This window comes from Trypanosoma cruzi, genomic scaffold (assembly GCF_000209065.1).
Source record: "Trypanosoma cruzi strain CL Brener 1047053512515 genomic scaffold, whole genome shotgun sequence".
NCBI classification, from domain to species: Eukaryota; Euglenozoa; class Kinetoplastea; order Trypanosomatida; family Trypanosomatidae; genus Trypanosoma; species Trypanosoma cruzi.
In genome coordinates this window covers 1,973-22,598 of record NW_001849395.1, presented here as the reverse complement: position 1 = coordinate 22,598, position 20,626 = coordinate 1,973, and the positions used below count along the sequence as shown (strand labels likewise).

Sequence of the window (20,626 nt, the reverse complement as noted above, 5' to 3'; positions counted from 1 at the left end):
CATAACACTTTAACGTGAAACCTTACAAATTATTTTCCCTTACCTTACATTTTTGTCTTATCGAATATCTTCATTGATATCGTTGTTGCTTGCTTTTATTGCTATTACTCATTTAATACTTATTTTTAACTCTTTATCAATTCAACCTTATGGCTTATGGCTTGGAGACGTTCCTTAATCATTCCCGCAAAAGTCACCATGAACAATGTCTGCCAAGCGGATAGTCCCATTCTCGGTATTATACCCGCATAGAAACCTTTCAATCCATATGTCTTGTACACATATGATACACAATTTCGCGTGGTTACACCTTGCTCTCCCGTTGCTTGTCGAGCTTGCTGCAAAACACGCACAACCTCAAAGGGCTGATTTATACATCCCAATACACCTCCCATGATTCCACAGAAAATCTCTTCAGGTGTAGTCAATTTTTGCCGGCCCATCAGCTCTTTATACTTGTTTGTGAAGGCAACGGCAAAGAACCATCGCAAAGCCCAGTTCGTTCCTTGACGTCCTGCCATAGCCGGTGCGGATCCATAAGCCTTACGAAAACCAGCTTTCCTCAGCACTGTAAATAAGCTCATCGAATGATATTGTGGGTTGCGGTTTTTATACGTTACAACATATGTCATGGGAGACATCACGACTGTTTGCATAACACCTCCGACGAAGCCTGCCAACATGCCACCCATTGCACCGTGTGGATTAACACCAAGCGTCGGCTCCAACTCCAGTGTCAAATTGGTACCAAAAAGCAATATAGAGCCCTTCAAAGCGGCCTCCACCATTTTCGCCCCAGTACCATGATAAAACCGACCCCAACCACTTTCACAAAGTGTCTTAAACTCTACTATAAAGCTATTCCATTGTCCCTTAGCAAGACCAGAAATCTGTTGGGTCTTCCAAACTTCAAACGGCATGCCAAGGGTGAATGCCTCAGTACACTGAAGAACGCCACCAATAATGATGTCGCGCGGATCACCAGCTCCCATCCTTTATGTTATATATGTATATATAGATATATTTTTATTATTATTATTACTCCGTGTTATCTTCTTTGTCGCTATTTTATTCAAATAAGGAATATGAGCCAAACTGTTGTTGCGTCTTTTTCCTTTTTTTGTTTTCTTATGAAGTATAAAATAATAATAATAATAATAATAATAGCAAGAAAGAAGAAAAGAAATAAAGAAATAAGCAAAGCGCTAATCATTACATTGTACATACCATTCAAAACATCCGCATAAAACATGTTTGCAGTAGTATTTTTCTTTTATTTCATCCTCCCTAAAAACCAGACATTGACACTTGTTATATTGAGCAGTATTTACTCAATAATATAAATATATACATGACATTATTAATATAATTATTATTATCAATTATTATTATTATTATTATTATTATTATTATTATTATTATTATTAGTAGTAGTAGTAGTAGTAGTAGTAGTAGTGTTATTATTATAAAATAAACAAGAACGCGTATCGCAAGCATGTGCCTTGCTCTGTATAATTAATTGGTTTACTATTTATCATTAACCCACCATTCATTCCTCGCACAGCCTTCCAAATATGTGCAAATATCCTGAAAAGAGGGAAATTAATGATCCACTATATCATATATAAAAAGAACCTAGAAAAAGTCCAAATTAAGAAGAAAAACTGAAATACAATTTAAAGCAACATTCGTAAGCAGATCAAACAAAGCAATTACATTCTTTAAGTTTTTCTGTTGTTTGTTTTTTTGTTTTTTTAGCTTTAGGACAACTTCAGTTTAAGATATTCGTTACCATCCAAGTAAAATAATCGTAAAAAAATTATTATGGACAAATCCAGCTACTACATCTACAATAATATTGTAAAATCGTGACAGCAAATGAATAATTCAATATAAGAGAAAATCCACGCGCAGAAAGAAATTTTACCCTAATCATGAGTTTTTTTTAAAAGAAAACTCAACAAAAAACGCCAAAAGAGGAAGAAAAAAAAGAGAAAGAAATTAAAAGAAGCCCTGATTGAAAAAATATATAATGCTTTCAGATAAAAGTAATGAATAGTTTGTCAAATAAAATATTTTGGTAATTCATCAATGCCAATTTGAATACACCGTACACACGATCGACTAAGTGTACTCAGTAGAAAATAACATGGATAAGCGGGAAAAAAATAATAATAATAAAAACCGAGTAGTAACCCTGAAAACTTTATTGAAAGAAGATGAAAACCAATTATCAAATATCGGTTATCGAGTACATAATTCCTTTTTTTTTTTTTTTTTTTTTTTTTTTTTTTTTTTTCCTCCATTAATTCGATGTAATCAAAAACATTTAAGCATTTAAAAAAATCAAACCGCAACGTGCAATTTCACTCATTTTCAATACGCAAAACAAAACCTAAAGAAATTGAAGGGAATGCATGTGTGTACATATATTCCGTTTTAGTAAAATACATCTGGAGAGCGACGCCTCAAAAAAAAAAAAAAAAAAAGGACAGAAAGAAGTAGAATATATATATATATAATTCAAGCATTCTTTTAATAGTTCTTTTTCCAGTCATTTACTTTTGTTGTTGTCTGAGCCGCATGTATCAAAAGAGAAGTTTTTTTTCTTTATCATAGATAAAGGCTGCAATTGGCGCCTGAAGGACCCTTTCTCGTGCTATGCAGACTCCATCACCAAAAGAAATGAGCATCTTCACATTTAGCAGCAAACAAGAGTTCTTAAAAGAATAACAGTCGCTAAGCAAAATTCGAGCAAGAAAACGGAGGTCCTTGAAATTTTCCGGAGAGCCAACAAATCCAAATAAGTGCAAGTAACAGATCTCTAAAAGGCCAAAAACAATTTCTGTACTAATCCGAGTCTAATAAAATAATCGCCACAATCCCTTCTTGTAAAAACCAAATCTCAATAAAAAAAAGTCTAGAAAAAAAAAAAAAAAAAACAGAGAACAAAAAAGGTAATGGAAATTTCGAAACAAACCAAAAAACAAATAGAGAAATAGTAATATTTTTCGGATTTTCTAAAGTTCAGAATCTCCAAAAAGACAAAAGTTCATACTACTATAATTAAGTAACAAAATCAGCCTTTGAGGACCGCCAACCCCCACCATCTACAAACCGTACTAATAATATATATATATATATATTTTTTTTAATAAACCTCCCAATCCCCGCCCTTTCACTTATGTCCACCATCCTAATAATATGAATCTTGAAACCTATTTCCTACTTCACCTCAGCATATTGAGGAGCTTGTCCGTATCTATACCACCACACACAAAGGGTAACAAGAAATGCAAAGAATGTAGAGATAAAACTCGAATACCAAATAACTGCCATAAACTCCTCATCGGTGCCAGGGCGCGAGTTTTGGTGCATAGCGTTCTCTGTGACTCCCACCAAATTTACAGACTCGCAAACAAAAAGCACACGGGTCCATAGGTCTTGAATGTGTTTTTTGTAGTCGTTACTCATCTTCTTACTCGTCATATAGCTCGTGAGTCGACGCACTTCGTATTCATCCTTGGGGATAATACTTCCCATATGGTCCAATTCCACAGTGTTTGTGATGGTCGCCGCATAGCACCCTTTCTTGAAGCTCATCTTGTCCTTCATGTATCTCTTCACAATCTCGTTAAACCGAATCTCTGCTGCCGTGCGCAGCTTCAGTCGAAAAACATGCCGACGAAGAGGATAATATACCTTCCCCATTTCCTTATAAACGAACTTCTTGGCAAGAGGGCTGGTATAGTTGCACATTGGGTTTGACTGACCCCCAAAGGTTGCCGCAGCTCCCCCAAGGGTCATGTTACCAAAATTCATTGTCATTTTCTTTGGTGTTCGAAACCGTTGTTTCTAATAAAAAAAAAGAGAAGGAAAAAATAATAAAAATAAATAAATAACAGTAAGAATAATATGTGTTTTTTCGCATAACCACTATATATATATATATATATATATATATATATATATAAGTTTATATCAAAAGGATTCTTACTCCTATTTATTTATAAAGCATCGAATATTCACCTGGGCCGCTGGCCGGATCCTGAAGTTATAAATAATAAAAACCAAAAAAACTAGGAATAAGAAAGGGATTAATGGAATAGGAGTGGATTCACCACATTCCCAAAGTGTAACAGTTAGGAAGTGCTTATTTATATATATCATCCGTTAGCCTCAATCGTGGCCCGTTCACTCTATTCGGATAGAATACGTATATTTATTTATTACTTACGACGTAGGAGACTTTTGGGGTCCTTCAGCCACAAGACCCGCCGCAAAGTGGGCATCAAAAGGGGGTGGATGCGATGGTAAAAAATAAAAATAAAAATAAAATAATTACAGGCATCTAGTCGTTATTAGTTTTACCTGATTCCTAGAATCGCGGTCAAGCAAGGAATCATAAAGTTAAAAAAAATGCCGCACAGAGTTTGCTTTATCAGGATATATATATATATATATATATATATATTAAATTAGCCAGCTCGCCCTTTCAACATTGCTTTCAAAAGCTCCTATGAAAATAATAATAACAATAATAATGCGTATAAACAAACTTTCGCAACAAAAGCCGCAGCACAATAAATAAATAATAATAATACAACGTGGGCAAAAATAAATTCCCCACGTACACTCACATCCGAACAAGAAAGATGCATAAATCCGAACCCCAAAAACATAAAAAATGGCGGAAAAGGGACAAACACGAGATACGAGAAGACGCCGCCGAACATCGACTGTTCCAAGCCCACTGCCCGGCTTCAACGCGCCGCGGAACAAAAAAAGTAGCCAAAACACAAAAAAAAAAATTCCAAACGAAAAAAATGAAACCCACTGGGAGCCTGCACACACGCGCGCCAAATTTGAATGCCGGACTCCACCTTGGATGAAATAAAAGCCGCGGCGTTCCGCTGAGTAAAAAAAAAAACCATCAATTGCCTTAAAGAACGCAAGGTCACACAAGCGGCCCAGTGGTCTAGTGGCATGATTCTCCCTTAGGGTGGGAGAGGTCCCGGGTTCAATTCCCGGCTGGGCCCTTTTTTTCACCAGAAAGATGCGGAAATAACAACAAACACTTCGGCCGCATATTGACGAACCGAAGCGGCCGCTCCTGTTTTTTCGTGTTTTGGAGGCGGCGCAGTGGCACGATGTGGTTTCACTGCCAATGAAAGAGGGCCGTGTGTCTCCAGGAAAAAAGGCGGGCGTTAGTGGGGCAATTGGGACTGAGGCGGAGATTGGTATGAGCCGCAAGACGTACATGTGGTTTGACCTTGCGCTCCGCCTGTTCCCGACAGCGGGGCACATCACTAAGGGCGTTGACGGCGGGCGCCAGATGGAGCCATGTACATGGCTGCCCGCGGAGCGGTATTTCCATCCGCTGCTGAATTCCATCGGCGCTTATCAGCGCTATACATACTGTTTGCGTGCCGTATGTGACGCGCAACGACAAAAGCTACTGCTAAGCGGAGACATTGAGCAGAACCCAGGCCCCATAGCAGTACTCCAGATGAACGTTTCTTGCCTCACGCCGTCAAAACTCGCAACATTAATGGCGCAAGGAGCAGACATAATAGCCATCCAGGAGACTTGGAAGTCGTCGGAGCAGATCGCCAGTATGCATACTGGAGATTATGTGCTCTATGCACAGTCGCGCATCGGCAAGGGAGGCGGTGTGGCGGTGCTGGTGCGGAAAACTCTCCGCTCCAAGCGTATACCCCTCACCATCCCCCAGCATGACACCAGCCTTGAAGTGGTGGTGGTCCAGGTTGCTCTGGACCAGAACCGTGATCTTATTGTGGCGAGTGCCTATATGAGACCACCACCGCAAGTAACGCAACCCTTCAGGCGGTTAGTAAACTGCCTTCCAGCCTCGTCGCCGCTCCTGCTGTGCGGGGATTTCAACATGCATCACCCACAGTGGGAGCCATTCTTGGAGTCTTCTCCAAGCGAGGTTGCTGCAGAATTTTTAGAACTGTGCACGGATGCGGGGCTCACCTTGGTTAACACCCCTGGTGAGATCACGTATGCTCGTGGCACAAGAGAACGATCCTGTATCGATCTGACATGGTCAAAGCATTTGACTGTGTCAGATTGCTCAGCTTCTGTGTCGCCGCTTAGTGATCATTATATGCTAACATTTACGCTGCATCAGGCATTTAAGGATACCATACCTTCGGTACCCCCTTCGGCACCTAAGATATTCTACAGTTGGGGGAAGTGCAAATGGGATTTATTCATCAAGGACTTCGACGCACAACTTCCGGCATATGACTATAAAAAGCAGTCCACCGGCATTAAAGCTTTCACGAGAGCGCTTATTACTTCGTATCGACAACATTGCCCCCGCGGCATGCACAAGGATGGTCCCAGGCTTTGGGACGACACTCTCATGGAGGCAGAGCGGATTGCTACCGACAGCAAGGCCCGCTATCTACAGTTACCGACGCCCGACCGTGAGGCAGAAATGCAACGGACAAGGAGTCAATTCTTCCTCCTACTCCGAGAGCGCTTGCGCAACACGTATCTACGTCGCATCAGCAAGTTAAATCCAGGCGAACCACTCGCATGGAAATACATTTCCGGACGAAAAAGGGCATCACTTCCACCTCCTACATCATTGTTGTTGGGAGGTGGTCAACACACTTATAAAACAGCAAGGAGAGCAGCGAATGCTCTCAATCGCATCTTTTTTCCACTTCACCCCTCTCACAAGGCAGTAAGGTTTTCCAAAGGCATCAAAAGACAGAACCCATCTTTGGGCATTGTTTCTTCTTCTCTTTTTGGGCAGCAGAACAACAACGAGTCTGCCGCAACATCTACTTCAGTTTTTTCATTCTCATCTAGTTCAGAGCCACAGGATAACAACGAAGCTGCCACCACATCTGGTTTAGTTGCTCATCTTCACTCCCCTCTTGATGCACCTTTTAATCATTACAGAGCCGCTTGCTGCGCTACGTAATACGCCGTATGGCAAGGCCCCCGGACCGGATGAAGTCTACAGTGAGGCGCTGCAACATATTTCGTCAAAGGGTCTTCGATCCCTTCTTCGTTGCATTAACCACAGCTGGACGACCGGTACGATCCCGGCTGAGTGGAGACGCGCTACCATCGTCCCACTCTTAAAACCCGGTAAGTCGCCGGAACTGCTTGAGTCGTATCGACCCATCAGCCTTACTTCCATTGTGAGTAAGGTTGCTGAGAAAATGGTACTGAAGAGATTGCTTTGGGTGTGGACGCCACACCCCCACCAGTATGCATATCGTAGTATGCATACCACGACGATGCGGCTGGCACATCTGATACACGAAGTGGAGCATAATAGAAATCATTATTTCCAAGTGAACCTTCCCAAGAAGAGCGGTATTGGTGATCAACTCCACTACAGACCCCATCGGACTCTGCTGGTGTTGGTTGATTTCAGCAAGGCTTTTGACTCCATAGATCATCGAGTCCTCAGTCGCTTGCTGGCTAATATTCCGGGGGTGAATTGTAGAAGGTGGCTTAGAAACTTTCTATGTGGTCGCTACGCGAAGACACGAGTTGGTAACAGAAACAGTGATCGGCGTCCCATGCTGCGAGGAGTTCCTCAGGGGTCCGTACTGGGACCATATTTGTTCTCCCTTTACGTACACTCACTTCTCAATCTGCTGAACAGCTTTGCGGGTGTCACAGCAGACATGTATGCGGACGACCTCTCTATTATCGTTAAGGGGCAGTCCCGGGAAGACGCCATTCCCACTGCCAACACGGTTCTTAAAAAACTGCATGTGTGGAGTCAGGAAAATGGCCTGGCCATTAACCCGTCAAAGTGTGAAGCCGCTTGGTTCACGCTCTCCACGCATACGGAGTCAGATTATGATCGTGAAGGAAGGTGGCCTCTGGTAGTGGCTGGATGTGAAATCCCAGTCATGACCATGGGGGCATCGCGAACTACGAAGCTTCTTGGCATGGATCTCGATCCACGACGGACGCTAAATGTGGCGACCACCAAGCAATGCGCTGCCACATCGCAACGGATATCGCAGCTACGCTGCATAGCGCATAAAGAGGCGGGACCATCTCCAAATGACCTACGCACGTTCGTCATTGGATATGGTGCTTCCAAATTACGCTATGGCAGCGAGCTCATATGGGCAGTAGCGACGGATTCAGCGAAGAATGAAATGCAGAAGACGTATGCAACCCTGGCACGCATTGTCAGCGGAGTTCCGAGCACTGCCGACCCGGAATCCGCACTTCTAGAGGCTAATATGCCGCCGCTCCACGTCCTCTGCCTGCGCGCGCGGCTCTCCATATTTGAGAACACACGCGCTTGTCAGATGGACTGGATGCGGAGACCTCCGCCTGAGCCACCGCCTCGCGCAGGTTTCCGCATCTCGCCATTATCTCGGGACGAGCTATATGCCTTTGTAGACGCATACACAAAGGACTATGGCATCACTCAGAGCTCACCACGCGAAGAGCGGTTCTTTCGCAGCTCCATTCCTCCCTGGTTTGCGGCCTCCGCTCGCCAGGTCACCATTGGCGTGGAACTTCTGATAGATCCCTCAATAACTAACGAAAAAAGGCTGATACGGGAAAAGCGCAGAGTCAGCGAAGAGGCTCTAGCCCTGCACAGCCATCGTTCGTGGATACTCGCGACGGATGGCGGTGTCGACGTTCCCAAGTCAGCCGGGGTTGGAATACTGCTTTCATCCCTCAACTCATCGGAGATAATAGAAAAGGCCAGTATAAACTGCGGTGCACGCCCATCCAGCTACAGGACGGAATCCCGCGCACTGCTTCTAGCCCTGGAAAGGCTGATTATCCCTCGTATCCAACACAGGCATGAAACCCTGCTTGTGGTTACAGACAGTCAGTCTCTTCTAGCGGCTTTAAACAAGGGCCCGCTCAGTCAGACAGACTGGACGGAGGATCAGATCTGGCAGCGTCTCTTGACACTGACGTGTGCTGGCTGGTCTGTGCACCTGCAGTTTTGTTACGGACATTGTGGAGTACATGCTAACGAGCTTGCAGATCAGTATGCGACGCAGACTATGGAAACTGGACAATACACGGAGCAAGGAATTGCACCTTTATGGCATACGGATCTGCTGACATGCTTTACTACCCAGCTCACCAACAAGTGGCGTAGTACCATTCGTCAAGACACTCATCGCTACTTGCTTTGCGGCACAAGGCCATCAGATCTTAGCGGCAAGGACCTGATCACTCAGGAAGTTCTTCACCGTCAAGAACTGGTTCACCTCGCAAGGGCAAGGTGCGGGGAATCTGAGCTCTGGGGCCGACTATACTGGGCTGTGAGGGATTGCACGAACCAATGCCGTTTCTGCAACATCTCACTAGAACAGTTTGCATATATGCGCTCTAACAACGATCCAACTGCACCTGGGATGGACACTGTTCCCCCGTCGGCAAGGGAGGAAGACGTCTCTCCAGTAAGGAGACGAACCATCACACGTCGTCGGAAGGAGAAATGTCCGTACTGTGATTCTACATTGACGGGATTCTCGAATCTCGTCAGTCACTGTCGGTCATTTCATCCGGAACATCCTCCACCGCTTCCCGAGCTCAAACGCGATTTCTGTGATATGGTTTTCCCCATACGGAGAAGCACCGCACAGAACAGAAGTCGCTGCGCACACAACCCAGACGCCACTCGACATCTAAACAGAAGTGCCAGGAGGCGATCTCTGCCGCCGCAGGATCAGCCAGCTTCCACAAGCATGCCGATTGGCCCGCAGGAAACCTTGCACCATCTGCTTCTAGAATGTCCAGGCACCTTGGCTGTGCGCCAAAGACTGGGCATTGAACAGGACCTCCGCACCGAAAAGTTCTCTCAATGGGAGTTGCTTCATAGCAGGAAACTTTTGTCGCTGCTCGACCACCTCCTCGGCACTCAGATGGCATTGTATAGCTTGACGCGCTGGTAAGAGTAAAAAAAATAAGAAAGGGCGATGACGACATGTTTCTCCGTGTGCCGCTGTTCGTTGCTCACCTGCGCCTCCTGCCGCGCCAAAGGATCTACATGGGGGCTCATTGTGGAGGAAATATCTGGGCGAATGGCCGTTCAGTAAGTGTGCATTTTATGGTTGGCTGGTGCTACACGATGTCGAGGGATGTGGCGGAGGCGTCGGTGTCGTTCAAGCCGCTGCGGCGCCTGGCGCACACGCCGTACAGCAAGGAGCGTGACGAGGAGTTTTCCTCAATTGGTATGGGTCACGAGGACATGATGGTTGGGCACGTGTTGTTGGACGAAGTGAAATACCAGCCGTTGATACACGTCAAGGTGCTGCCCTGTCATTTCCTTGAAGCCCGTAGTGACACGGGGGAATCTCAGGTTGTGCCGACCTCGATGTGTGTTCATCATATAAGGGAGGACGACTACGCTGCGCTGATGGCGCGCTTCGGCAACGACACGTCGCCTGTTGCCCGTCTGTGGCGGGTCTCAGAGGACGTGATATACCCCTCTTGTGATTGACAAAAGAAGGAATCTTTTTTGTATGGCTGTGTTTTTTTAACGTGTGCGAGTTAAATATTAATGTGTATCCTAATTATTTGCTTCGTCTTGGTTTGTGTTCTGTGTGCTCTGTGGCCGAACGACGTGGAATGTGTCACCGGCCGCCCCGTGCCCCTGCGGAGCGTGTCACTCCCTGTCCTTGACCCGCGTGCAGGACGTGGTGGTGGAGCCTGTGGGAGCCCGTTGCGTTGTGCTGCGGGAGCGCTTCTGCTGGGAGCACGTGGTGAGTATGTGCGTGTGTGGGCCGGGCCGCCAAGGAAAGATGTATGTAGGTTTGTTTTTGCTATTATCCTTTTTTTTTTGGTTGTGCGATTGGTGGATGGATGGGGTTCAGCGTGTTTTTCCTTTTTTTGTGTGCGTTGCCTGCTTCGGCCCTCCCACTCCAGAGCCCTCACCTCGCGGTGGGGGCTTGCGGTTGGGAGCCGCTGGGGATGCATTCTCTGTGTTCGTGTGATTTACTTGTGGACGGAGCGTCCCACGGTGCGACTGCTGTCAGTGCCGGCGGTGTGGTTCTCGCTGTGGAGATGGACCACTTTTTTCATATGGAGTTTGATTCAGGCATTTTGGCATTTTTTTTGTGTTTGCTTTCTGTGTGCTGCCCGCATGTCCATATTTCTGCGTTGCTGTTTTTTTCTTTTTGTCCCTTTTTCTCGCCCCACTCCCGGGTGGGGGGCTGTTTTAACAGGCAGGTCGCCGCGCTGTTTGTCTTGTTTTGTGCGTGGCGGGGTGTTTTTACTTAATCCGCTTGGGACGAGGACGCAGGGCTGGCAGAAGACGGCAATGAGTGTGTGGGGAGATCGGGAGCTGGACACCGGTTAAAAGGAAAAAGGAACGTAGAGCGAAACGGCATTTGCGTGCGTGTGCGCGTGTATTTGACGGCGGTAGAAATGAATGTGCGTTTGTTGTTGCGCCGTGATATCTGGCGCTCTTTTTGTTCTTTTGCCGTGTACGTCCGTCCTCCGTTCTCTCCCCCACGGCAACAGCGAGAGTACTGGAGTTTGTGGTGCCGGTCTGCCCGCCCAACGTGCGTGGAGGACACACACTGAAACACAAACACGCGCGGAGGGGCGCTGAAGAGGGGGAGGGCGTGCGTGTTGAGGGGCTTTGGCCCATTTTTTTGCTGCGGACAGAAGAAAAAACAAACGACGCTTCGTCGCCAGGTGCCGACAGCCGCCGTCTCTCGGCCACGGTGCGAGTCGGAATTTGTTCTCGAGGGCGTGCCCTTTTTGGAGTCGCCGGATGTCTTTTCCAGCGACGATGAGGACGGCTTCGGCCTCTTCCGCAGACGGGCGATGGCCCAGCAGCAGCCACAGAATGGACTCTCTGCGGCAGATAAATGGAGACGACGAGAAGGCAGGTGATTGCTGTTGCTCTCCTTGGGTGGTGACGGAGACGAGGAGGAGGGGGAGGAGACGTGGAACATGCGTGGGAGCAGCATCTATTGAAACGGGAGCGACGGTACTCTGGCAAGTCAGATATCTCTTTACGGAATTGCTGTGGCGACCTCTCCCCCAGCCTCTGCCCGGAGAGTCACAAGAACGCGACGAGGCGCACTGATACAACCAGCCTCCACCGCACAGGAGTAGAACCGCTTTGCGTGTGGCGAGGACGTGTCCGCCGAGTCGAGTGAGGGGGTGGAGCGCCTGCCGCAAAACCGCCTTTTCAATCAAGTCAGGAGCCGCTCTTGGGCATTCGTCACACTGAGTGGGAGTGTCCCCGGAATGTTCTGTGCGCAGGAGGGCTCACTAAATGGAAGCGTAAAGCCCCTGAACGACCTCACGGACCAGACGAACAGCGGCGCAAGCCTTTTTTGGTATTTGAGCAGCACTGATGGGCACGCGAGAGGGGCGTCAACGGTGTCTCGTGTAGATGCTCTTCTGGTACTCCTCTCAGTAAAGGACGGAACCTTTTGTTTTTAACTTGATGGCGGGGGAAGTGGCACGGCCGCAGCCGAACAGACACCTCGGCGCCGTCTCTGACCGATCTGAGGCTTTCGGCCGCTTCCTGTCGGCACAGGAGCGCGGCCCGTATACACTGGGCGAATGGGTGTTGGCGTGGACCCCTCACGCGGAGCCTGTGGGGTGGAATGATTATCCCCAAGGAGAATATCTGGCAAACCAAAAAAGTGCCTTGACCACGCAGGCGAGGAGCTGGCGGCAACAGCAGCTGCAGTGCGGGGACATTTTGCATCGAGCGCCCGTGGGGGGAAGGACGGCACGACGCAGGATGGGCTTCTGGAGGCTGAGTTCTTCAACACGGTGGATGAGAGCTTCTAATCTCCCAAACGTGCTGAGCATGATGGGAAGGAGCTGTGACCGCCTCTTATTTTGGCCTCTGAGCCAGAGCGCATCCTGTCGAAGGCAAAGCGAGGCGAAGTCGACACAATGCGACTTGTCCACGAAGCTTTCTTTTCTCCCATGCTCTGGCAGAGACGTGCTGGGAGGACGCCGCGAACAATTGCACTTTTGCTGTTGGCGGAGGGTCGGACTCAACTGGCAGTCTTTGTTCGCGGAAGGTTGTGAGAAATTACCGTGGCGCGGCGTGTGTTGTACGTCTTCCCCAACGGAGTGTCATTTGTGCCGTTGACGTGTTATTTGTTTTCTTCTTTCTTTCTTTTTTGCCCGCATGACCCTGTTTTTTTCTTTTCTCCATCCATCATACTGTAAGGCGTGCCGCCAATCCTGCCAGCGGGATGTGGGTATGCAGCGTTTGTACGTGTATACATACATGGGAGTGCCCAAGCCTGTGGGTTCTGTGCATTCTTGTGCGAATACGGCACGCACATATTTGTATACATGCGTGTATGCTTGCATATTTTTGCACGTGGGTGGACACCTATGTGAATTCCGTTGCTTTTGGGTTTTTTATTCGCATCGTTATGTGTCCGCCTATTTGTCTTTTGTCTTGCTGCTTTTTCAAAATGTATTGCTCCTTCTCTCCTTCTCTTCCCATGCTACTGACGGCCGGCCTCCCAGTGTTTTTGCAAGTGCGCCATGTACCACTACGACGACTATGGCGTGCTGGATACCACCGACCCACTTGAGTGGTTGGATGCCTTTTCGCTTTGCCCCATCGATGTCGACGGAAGTCCTCCCCGGCGGCCACTAGTCAGCGGCGGTGACGGTGAGCCTGCAACTCACCCCGAACTCCACAGTAGTAGCGGCAGTGACGTTTCTAGCAGTAGCGATGCCTCCTGCGACTCACTCGCCCGGGAGTCCTGCCACTCATGCCGCTTCCTTTCCTTACAGCTGGAGGAAGACGAGGAGCAGTCGGCGCACAGGACGCGAGGCGCTCCCACTCTTATGGACCGGTGGGGGAAGTTGACGCACGGTGCTGATGGTGTACTGTTGGCGAGTTCCCTCTCCCGGGCAAATAACACGTCCCCGACGCAGACGCGGCGAAACAGCCCGGGACGAATCGCGGCGACGCTCCAGTGCTTGAACAGAGTCAACAGCACTGGCTGCATTATCGCCCGCCACTCCATCACACTGCACCCGCGGCCGGGGCTGACGGTGGAGATACCGGAGGAGAATAAGGAGGAGTTTTGCGTCGAGCTTATGACACTCATGCAGCAAAAGTCGGATGGTAACAAGACTGCGAGAGGCTCTGGAGAACTGCTCTTACCGCGTGGCGATTTCATGGACGCGGGGAGCAGTGCCAATCGTATTGAATTGGAGAGGGAGGAGGCGGGCGTAGTCGCGGCCTCCAGAGGACGCGGGTCCGTCAAACTCATCTTGCCCCCATCCGCCACACGTCCGCGCAGCTCTCAAGCCTCCGGGAATATTTTAGCGGACGGCCACCTGTCGCGCGCACCACAGCCAATAGAAGAAGGAAAAGAGGAGCCGGACAACGACGACAAGGAGGTGAAACCACGGGTGAATCCGTTGAGCGCATCCGAGGAGGCGCCAACCGACATGGCAGGTCCCTCAGTAGCCGTCCCACGTAAAAAACAAAAGGGCGTGGCCGATAAGGGACGAGCTGCTGGGAAAGTCAGGCCAAGGCGCGGGACGACGCACAGCGACAGTGCCAGTAGCGGTTCCGTGAAAAGGAGCGGGAAAAAGCCCTTGCGGGGCGGTTTCTTTTCCCGGATCTGCTGTACTTCATAAGAGAGCCATTTCCATCCACCGTTTCTTTTTGTTTGCTTTTCTTTGTAATTGCTGTTTGCAAAATACGCCCATTTGTGTGGCGGTGTCCATTTTATATGTTAGTATGCGTGTGGTGCTCATTTCTGCTGGGGTGGCGTTTTTTTAATTTTTTCCTTAGTTTATTGTGTGCATGTTTTTGTGAGTCTGCGTGCCTGCCGCTGCGTTAAATTTGTGCGGCTTTTGTGCCTGGAGGGAATATAAATGGGATGGAGAGAAGAGTGGCACGGCGTTATTTTGTTGACAGCAAGCAGTGTTTTCCATTCCAATTGTACCATTTTACATGCAACGACATGCGTGGGAGCGTCGCGGTGGTGTGGGACGTCACCCCGCGCCGTCTCGCTCTTTCTACCTCTTTTTTTTTTTTTTTTGTTCTGCTGCTGCTTTGGCCTTGTCGTACTCCTTTCATTGGTGATTCTTTATTTTTCTGTCCTTCCTCCTTTTTGCTGGCGTCTGCGTGTTTGCCCGTACCTGCGGCGTCACGGGGCCCACGGCTAGGATCGCGAAGGGGACGAAACACGAAAAACGAGCCTCCTTGGTGTTTTGCCCGGAACCGTACGGCGCAATGCGGCTGATGCGGCACAACACGCAGCGCCGGGCCGTCCAACAAATGGTTGCCGAGACGCGGCGGCGGATGACTCAAAAGGGGTGCATGGCCCGAATGAAATGCCGCCGTCGCCGGAGGGCTTTGGGAGCATGGGCGGCCAAAACTCCGGATGGGGCCCGTGCCGGCAACAGAGCGGCAGCCATGAGCCGACGCCGGCGGGTTATTTTGGCGGCTTCTCCCCGGCACCACGTTTCTTCTCCAACGATTTTGAGAACATGCGTATCCCGGAAGAGCGCTACGGAAACTGCTGAGGAGCCGAGCGCTGAGACTCACAGGGGAGGAGGGGGCCTGCCGCCGTCGAGGGAGACCCTGCGAGCCGACACGGAGGAAAAGGCTGCAGCCGTGGAGACCGAATACGTATACCGAGATGACGGCGCACTGGCCGCCGATGGTGGGTGGTCATGCGTACAAGAAAAGGCAGGCCGCTTCTCCGCGAGGACTCAACAGGCGTGCAGGGCTCTTTTTGTCCTCCACTTTTTTTTTTGTTTTCCGTGATCAGAAATGTTGGGTGAAATCAACGCAATGAAGTGAAAAACGTTTTGCGATGTGAAAGAAAGACAAGAGCATTTTTTTTGCGTGTCGGAGGGAGAGTCTTTATTTGTAATTATATTTTTATGGTTGTTTCTTTTTCTTTCGTTGTAATTTTCTGGGCAACGCGGCCCACTCCGCATCGGGGAGGAAGTGGAGTGCAGTCACCCATGGTGTCTTCATTCCCCACCTCTACGACGCGTCCCTGCCAAGCCCTCACCCCGTGCTTGCGTCTCTGTTTACGCATGTCTCTTGCGGATTTGTGCGACCGCCGCCTCTTCGCATAATATCGCTCTCTAAACGAAGCGGTGTGCGCGCGTATTTGCAAAACGTCTTCGAGGCTCACTGTGGTCTGACGCTCGTGTGACGCTGTTCTTTGCTGCGCGGTGCTTTGAGCCCTGCCGTGCCCGTCGGCCGTCTTTGCGCGCTAGTGCGTCTGGGACCGCGAGGGCGGCGGGGCGGGAGCGCCAACGGTGTGGACGTGCTCGGCTGTCCCTGGCGTTCCTTTCGTAAAGTTAGCGGACGCGTTGTCGTTGGCGGCATTGGGTGCGGAGGGGCTCGCGATGGCGGGAGGAGGCGGCGCGGCGTCCCCCAGGCGCCGGACGAGCCCTTGCGGTGGGCCCCCGTGCCTCCTGTGTGCTTGTGTCGCCGCCCACTTTGCTGCCGCGGCGGCCCTGCCCCCAACCCTCGCTGTCTCCCTGGCGCTGCTTGCCCCTGTTTCCGCGGCCTCTCTTCCTCTCCCTCTCTCCGCCGTTGCTCGGCGGGGGGGTGCGTGCTGCCGGCCGCTCCGCTGCTTGAGCCCCTTCATCCGCACCGTCTCGGATCCGGGTGGCGCGGCAGTTTGGCTGGCGGGCCTCCGTGCACTTGCGTGGCTGCGTTGCGCCGCGTGGCCGTGGCGTTTCTGATTGTCGCCTGCCGCTCCCACACTCTCTCCGCCCCTTTTTTCTTTTGCTTAGTCTCTCACACCAACAGCGACCATGGCGAATCCGAAACTGCCGACGATGAAGCGTAAGCTGAAGCGAGTTGCCTTGCTGTTGATTCTCTTCATTGCGGCCACGACTGTTCTGGCCCTCAGACTTGACACCACTGCCGATGATGACGCGTCGGGACCCAACAACCCCCGCCACTCGCGAGCCGCCGCCGCGGAAGACGCAGCACTTGCTTACATCCCACGCAGTGTTGTGGACAAGTGGAGCCGGCGGGAGTACCTTGTTGTGCTGGGCATTCCCTCCACGGACGACGAAGAGAGGCGAACACGACGCAACCTGCAGCGGACGACTTGCTGGCGGTTCCCCGGTGTGGCGACGAGAGCGAACGACTTCATCGGTGCGATGCTTGTGCTGTATGTCCTTGGGCGACACCCGTCGCACGGCTACGACTACTCTGCCGCGCTGCTGGAGGAGGCGGCGCAGTGGAACGATGTGGTTGCACTGCCAATGAAAGAGGGCCGTGTGTCTCCAGGAAAAAAGGCGGGCGTTAGTGGGGCAATTGGGACTGAGGCGGAGATTGGTATGAGCCGCAAGACGTACATGTGGTTTGACCTTGCGCTCCGCCTGTTCCCGACAGCGGGGTACATCACTAAGGGCGATGACGACATGTTTCTCCGTGTGCCGCTGTTCGTTGCTCACCTGCGCCTCCTGCCGCGCCGAAGGATCTACATGGGGGCTCATTGTGGAGGAAATATCTGGGCGAATGGCCGTTCAGTAAGTGTGCATTTTATGGTCGGCTGGTGCTACACGATGTCGAGGGATGTGGCGGAGGCGTTGGTGTCGTTCAAGCCGCTGCGGCGCCTGGCGTACACGCCGTACAGCAAGGAGCGTGAGGAGGAGTTTTTTTCAATTGGTATGGGTCACGAGGACATGATGGTTGGGCACGTGTTGTTGGACGAAGTGAAATACCAGCCGTTGATACACGTCAAGGTGCTGCCCTGTCATTTCCTTCAAGCCCGCAGTGACACGGGGGAATCATGGGTGGTGCCGACCTCGATGTGTGTCCATCACGTGCGGGAGGACGACTACGCTGCGCTGATGGCGCGCTTCGGCAACGACACATCGCCTGCCGCCCGTCTGTGGCGGGTCTCAGAGGACGTGATATACCCCTCTTGTGATTGATATATGAAGGAGATGCTTTTTTATTTACTCTGAACGTATTGTCTAATTATTTGGTGTGCCCCAGTTGATTTTCTATGTACTTTGCGGCCGAATGACGTGAAATGTGTCATTGACCGCCCCGTGCCCCTGTGGAGCGTGCCACTCCCTGCCCTTGACTTGCGTGCGGAGCGCTGTGGTGGAGGCGGTGGGCGCCCGTAGTGTTGGGCTGCTGACGAGCCTCCGCTGGGAGCACGTGGCGTGGATGTGAGTGTGCGGGCCGGGCCACCAATGAACAATGTATATGTTTTTGTTTTGTTCTCATATTATTATACCGTTTATTTGCGGTTGGGTGATGGATGGGATTTATTGTTTCTTTTTTTGCTCCGGCCTTTTCCACGCCTGAGCCCTCATCTCGCGGTGGGTGCTTGTGGTTGGGAGGAATTGGGGCTGTCTTCTCGTGCGTTCGTGTGGTGTCTTTTTGAACTGAGCGCCTCACGGTGCGACTGCTGCCAGTGCTGGTGGTGAGGCTCCCGGCGTGTGTGGGAGAGTGCGTGCCGTGACGCCCTCCCCGCCGCTGGTGTGCCCGTGGGCAGGACAAAGCCAACGGCCCACCGCCCCTTGCTTGTTGATGGCGCGGCTTCCCCTTTTTTTCTTCCCCGCGTGTTCTCTTGTAGCAGTGTGCACAGTGTAGGGGCGGCGCTGCTGCACGAGCCGTGTGACGGTTGCGCGCCGCTGGAGCGTGCCACGGTGGGGGCGACTGCGAGCTGGCGAGTGCGGCTTCCCACAGGAGGACGCCGCGGGGCTCTCTCCTTCACGCACTCCCGCCGCACGCATCCGGGACGTCATCGAGTCCCAGTTGACTCTGCAGCCATCTGGCTTTTTGCCGGGCAATTCCACCCCCGACCAATTGCTGCGCATCAGGGCTGCCATGCATCGCAATGCTCCACAAGACCGCACGGCGGCTGTCTTTGTAGAACACGCCAATGCCTTTGGCACGGTGGGCCCTGACGCGGTAATCTTGGAAATGCGGCGACTGTCGGTTCCCAATCGCATCGCACGCTGGTCAGCAACGTGCCTCAATAGCACAAGCGCTGTGGTTTGCATCGACAAACAACTCACACCCTCCTCCAGGACCCTCACACGAGGCGCACCGCAGCGAACAGTGCCGTCACCCATCATTTTCGTCGTCGTCATGCAGTCTCGTTGTCCTTGTCATTCGAAGGTGCCCTAATTCGCCGAGGGTTCATTACTGATGCCCTCACCTCCATCGCACAGCAGAGCGACAGGGATGCGATCAACTCGGCCTCAAAAGAAGGCCTGAGTGCCGTTGCGGAGTGGACCAGAGAATACTTCATGGAGGCAACCCCCAGCAGGGTGAGGTACACTCTCCTCGGCACCGGCAACACGGCCCCACTGCGCCTCGCTTATGAGGACGCCCCGGCCACTATGGAGCGCATGCCGACTCTTCTGGACGTCAAGTTCTAGGATCCTCGTGGAATGGGCACACGTGGCGCATCTCCATGAGGAATCGAAGCAGCGCCCACTCCAACTGGCAACGATTTTGTCTTTTGCATGGGGAACCAGGAGAGACACACTGAGGGCGGTGTACATTGCGCTGCCGCAGGCGGAGGCGATGCACGGCGTCAGAGCATGGTGTTGAGACGCCTCCCCGACGCCCCACTGCAAGCCGGATCCCGCACAGTACCAGGCAAGCAAAATAGTCACGCGAACCCCGAGAGGCAGTAAAGTGGAGGATGCCGTGTTTGAGGCAAAGCTGCAGCCCCTCCCCGATGCGGTGCCGGCGCGCGGCCTCCGGTATGCGCTTCTATGCGAGACGCGTGGAGGTGCTTTGCGTTTTATTGCCTCCATCGTCCGCCACCCGCAGCACCCCGCCAGAAAACCGCGCGGCTTCATCATGGCCCCACGCCCTGCGCTTCGGACAGAAGCTCGCTGCCCGCGCCTCCCGGGGTGGTGCCGCTGCAGATGGCCCCGACGAGGTCCAGCAACAGGCTTGTGACCGCTGGATCGCCCGCCGCTTCTGACGCACAGGCCTGTCGCCACAGCCAGAAGAAAACGCCGCGAAGGATGGACAGACGGCTCCGTGGAACTCGGCGTCAAGTTGGGAGCGGCAGCGATGCTCTACCTGAATGGAACGCCGATCAACATTGCCGGGGCCGGCGCAGAACGGATACCATGCAGCCGCAGAGCCGAACGCATCGCCCAACACCTTGGTCTAGGAAAGCCATTGAGCAGCATCCCGCGGACAGGCAGTGCGCTGTTTAGCGTGTCAACCTTCACAGGCTCACTCTTTCTCCTGACTGCACTTCAAAAACGGGTCCTCTCACGGCATCTGTCCCGATACTTCGTCGACTCTGGACACTCCTGCTCCGCCCGCCGCACCGAGGAGCGCGCACGCGAACGCAGCTTGTCTTCGGCCACTGCGGCGTGTCCAGGAACAAAGCTTGCGACGCAGAAGCCAAGAGGGCATCCGACCTCGCACAGCTCACGGAAAAGATGGATCACCGGCATCGTCGCACTGGCCAAAAATATTACTCGTGCCCGACAGCTCAGTGCCGAAACTCGCCGCTCCACCGTAACAGGCGACTGGGAACCCACGTGCGCGGACACCACCCTCACTCGTGGGGTAGAGGCCGCACTGGCCCGCCTCCGCACCGGGGTTCTGCAGAAATACGGATGGCTGCTACGGCCCCTGCGGCCCGCCATCCCAGGCATATGC

General features: G+C 51.3%; 4 protein-coding genes, 1 non-coding gene and 2 pseudogenes across 5 annotated transcripts, besides 29 other annotated features; 5 read left to right on the top strand and 2 right to left on the bottom strand.

The window, feature by feature from the left end:
* Positions 1–5,012: part of a sequence feature (heterozygous, Esmeraldo-like haplotype) that runs on past the window's edge.
* Tc00.1047053504033.90 (mitochondrial carrier protein, putative) lies at positions 126–992 on the bottom strand (the record flags this gene model as incomplete). Its single annotated transcript, XM_811774.1, has 1 exon — positions 126–992. The coding sequence occupies one exon, from the start codon at positions 990–992 to the stop codon at positions 126–128; it is 867 nt and encodes a 288-aa protein (XP_816867.1).
* Positions 1,001–1,041: a sequence feature (AT_rich).
* Positions 1,142–1,166: a microsatellite.
* Positions 1,357–1,467: a microsatellite.
* Positions 2,163–2,184: a sequence feature (AT_rich).
* Positions 2,264–2,299: a microsatellite.
* Positions 2,925–2,956: a microsatellite.
* Positions 3,124–3,159: a sequence feature (AT_rich).
* Tc00.1047053504033.80 (hypothetical protein, conserved) lies at positions 3,226–3,828 on the bottom strand (the record flags this gene model as incomplete). The annotated part of the gene is made up of 1 exon (XM_811773.1): positions 3,226–3,828. The coding sequence occupies one exon, from the start codon at positions 3,826–3,828 to the stop codon at positions 3,226–3,228; it is 603 nt and encodes a 200-aa protein (XP_816866.1).
* Positions 3,858–3,914: a sequence feature (T-rich).
* Positions 3,938–3,973: a microsatellite.
* Positions 4,021–4,519: a mobile genetic element.
* Positions 4,317–4,338: a microsatellite.
* Positions 4,447–4,474: a microsatellite.
* Positions 4,583–4,603: a sequence feature (AT_rich).
* Positions 4,968–5,039, top strand: Tc00.1047053504033.73. Its single transcript has one exon. It is a non-coding gene; the product is annotated as a tRNA-Pro (tRNA).
* Positions 5,013–6,000: a sequence feature (haploid, Esmeraldo-like haplotype).
* Positions 5,069–5,326, top strand: Tc00.1047053504033.66 (annotated as a pseudogene).
* Positions 5,327–9,947: a mobile genetic element.
* Positions 6,001–9,224: a sequence feature (areas not merged during assembly with more than two copies in the genome that could not be assigned to a particular haplotype).
* Positions 9,225–10,005: a sequence feature (haploid, Esmeraldo-like haplotype).
* Positions 9,947–10,483, top strand: Tc00.1047053504033.53 (annotated as a pseudogene).
* Positions 10,006–10,066: a sequence feature (heterozygous, non-Esmeraldo-like haplotype).
* Positions 10,067–10,830: a sequence feature (areas merged during assembly that could not be assigned to a particular haplotype. This can correspond to areas where the two haplotypes were merged or to regions with more than two copies in the genome that were merged during assembly.).
* Positions 10,831–10,973: a sequence feature (heterozygous, non-Esmeraldo-like haplotype).
* Positions 10,974–11,256: a sequence feature (haploid, Esmeraldo-like haplotype).
* Positions 11,257–12,199: a sequence feature (areas not merged during assembly with more than two copies in the genome that could not be assigned to a particular haplotype).
* Positions 12,200–12,429: a sequence feature (haploid, Esmeraldo-like haplotype).
* Positions 12,430–12,894: a sequence feature (heterozygous, Esmeraldo-like haplotype).
* Positions 12,895–14,286: a sequence feature (areas merged during assembly that could not be assigned to a particular haplotype. This can correspond to areas where the two haplotypes were merged or to regions with more than two copies in the genome that were merged during assembly.).
* On the top strand, positions 13,516–14,628 carry Tc00.1047053504033.40 (uncharacterized protein; the record flags this gene model as incomplete). Its single annotated transcript, XM_811772.1, has 1 exon — positions 13,516–14,628. The coding sequence occupies one exon, from the start codon at positions 13,516–13,518 to the stop codon at positions 14,626–14,628; it is 1,113 nt and encodes a 370-aa protein (XP_816865.1).
* Positions 14,287–15,223: a sequence feature (heterozygous, Esmeraldo-like haplotype).
* Positions 15,224–16,624: a sequence feature (haploid, Esmeraldo-like haplotype).
* Positions 16,625–20,626: a sequence feature (heterozygous, non-Esmeraldo-like haplotype).
* Tc00.1047053504033.21 (UDP-Gal or UDP-GlcNAc-dependent glycosyltransferase, putative) lies at positions 16,777–17,910 on the top strand (the record flags this gene model as incomplete). The annotated part of the gene is made up of 1 exon (XM_811786.1): positions 16,777–17,910. One exon carries the CDS (start codon positions 16,777–16,779, stop codon positions 17,908–17,910), a length of 1,134 nt encoding a protein of 377 aa, XP_816879.1.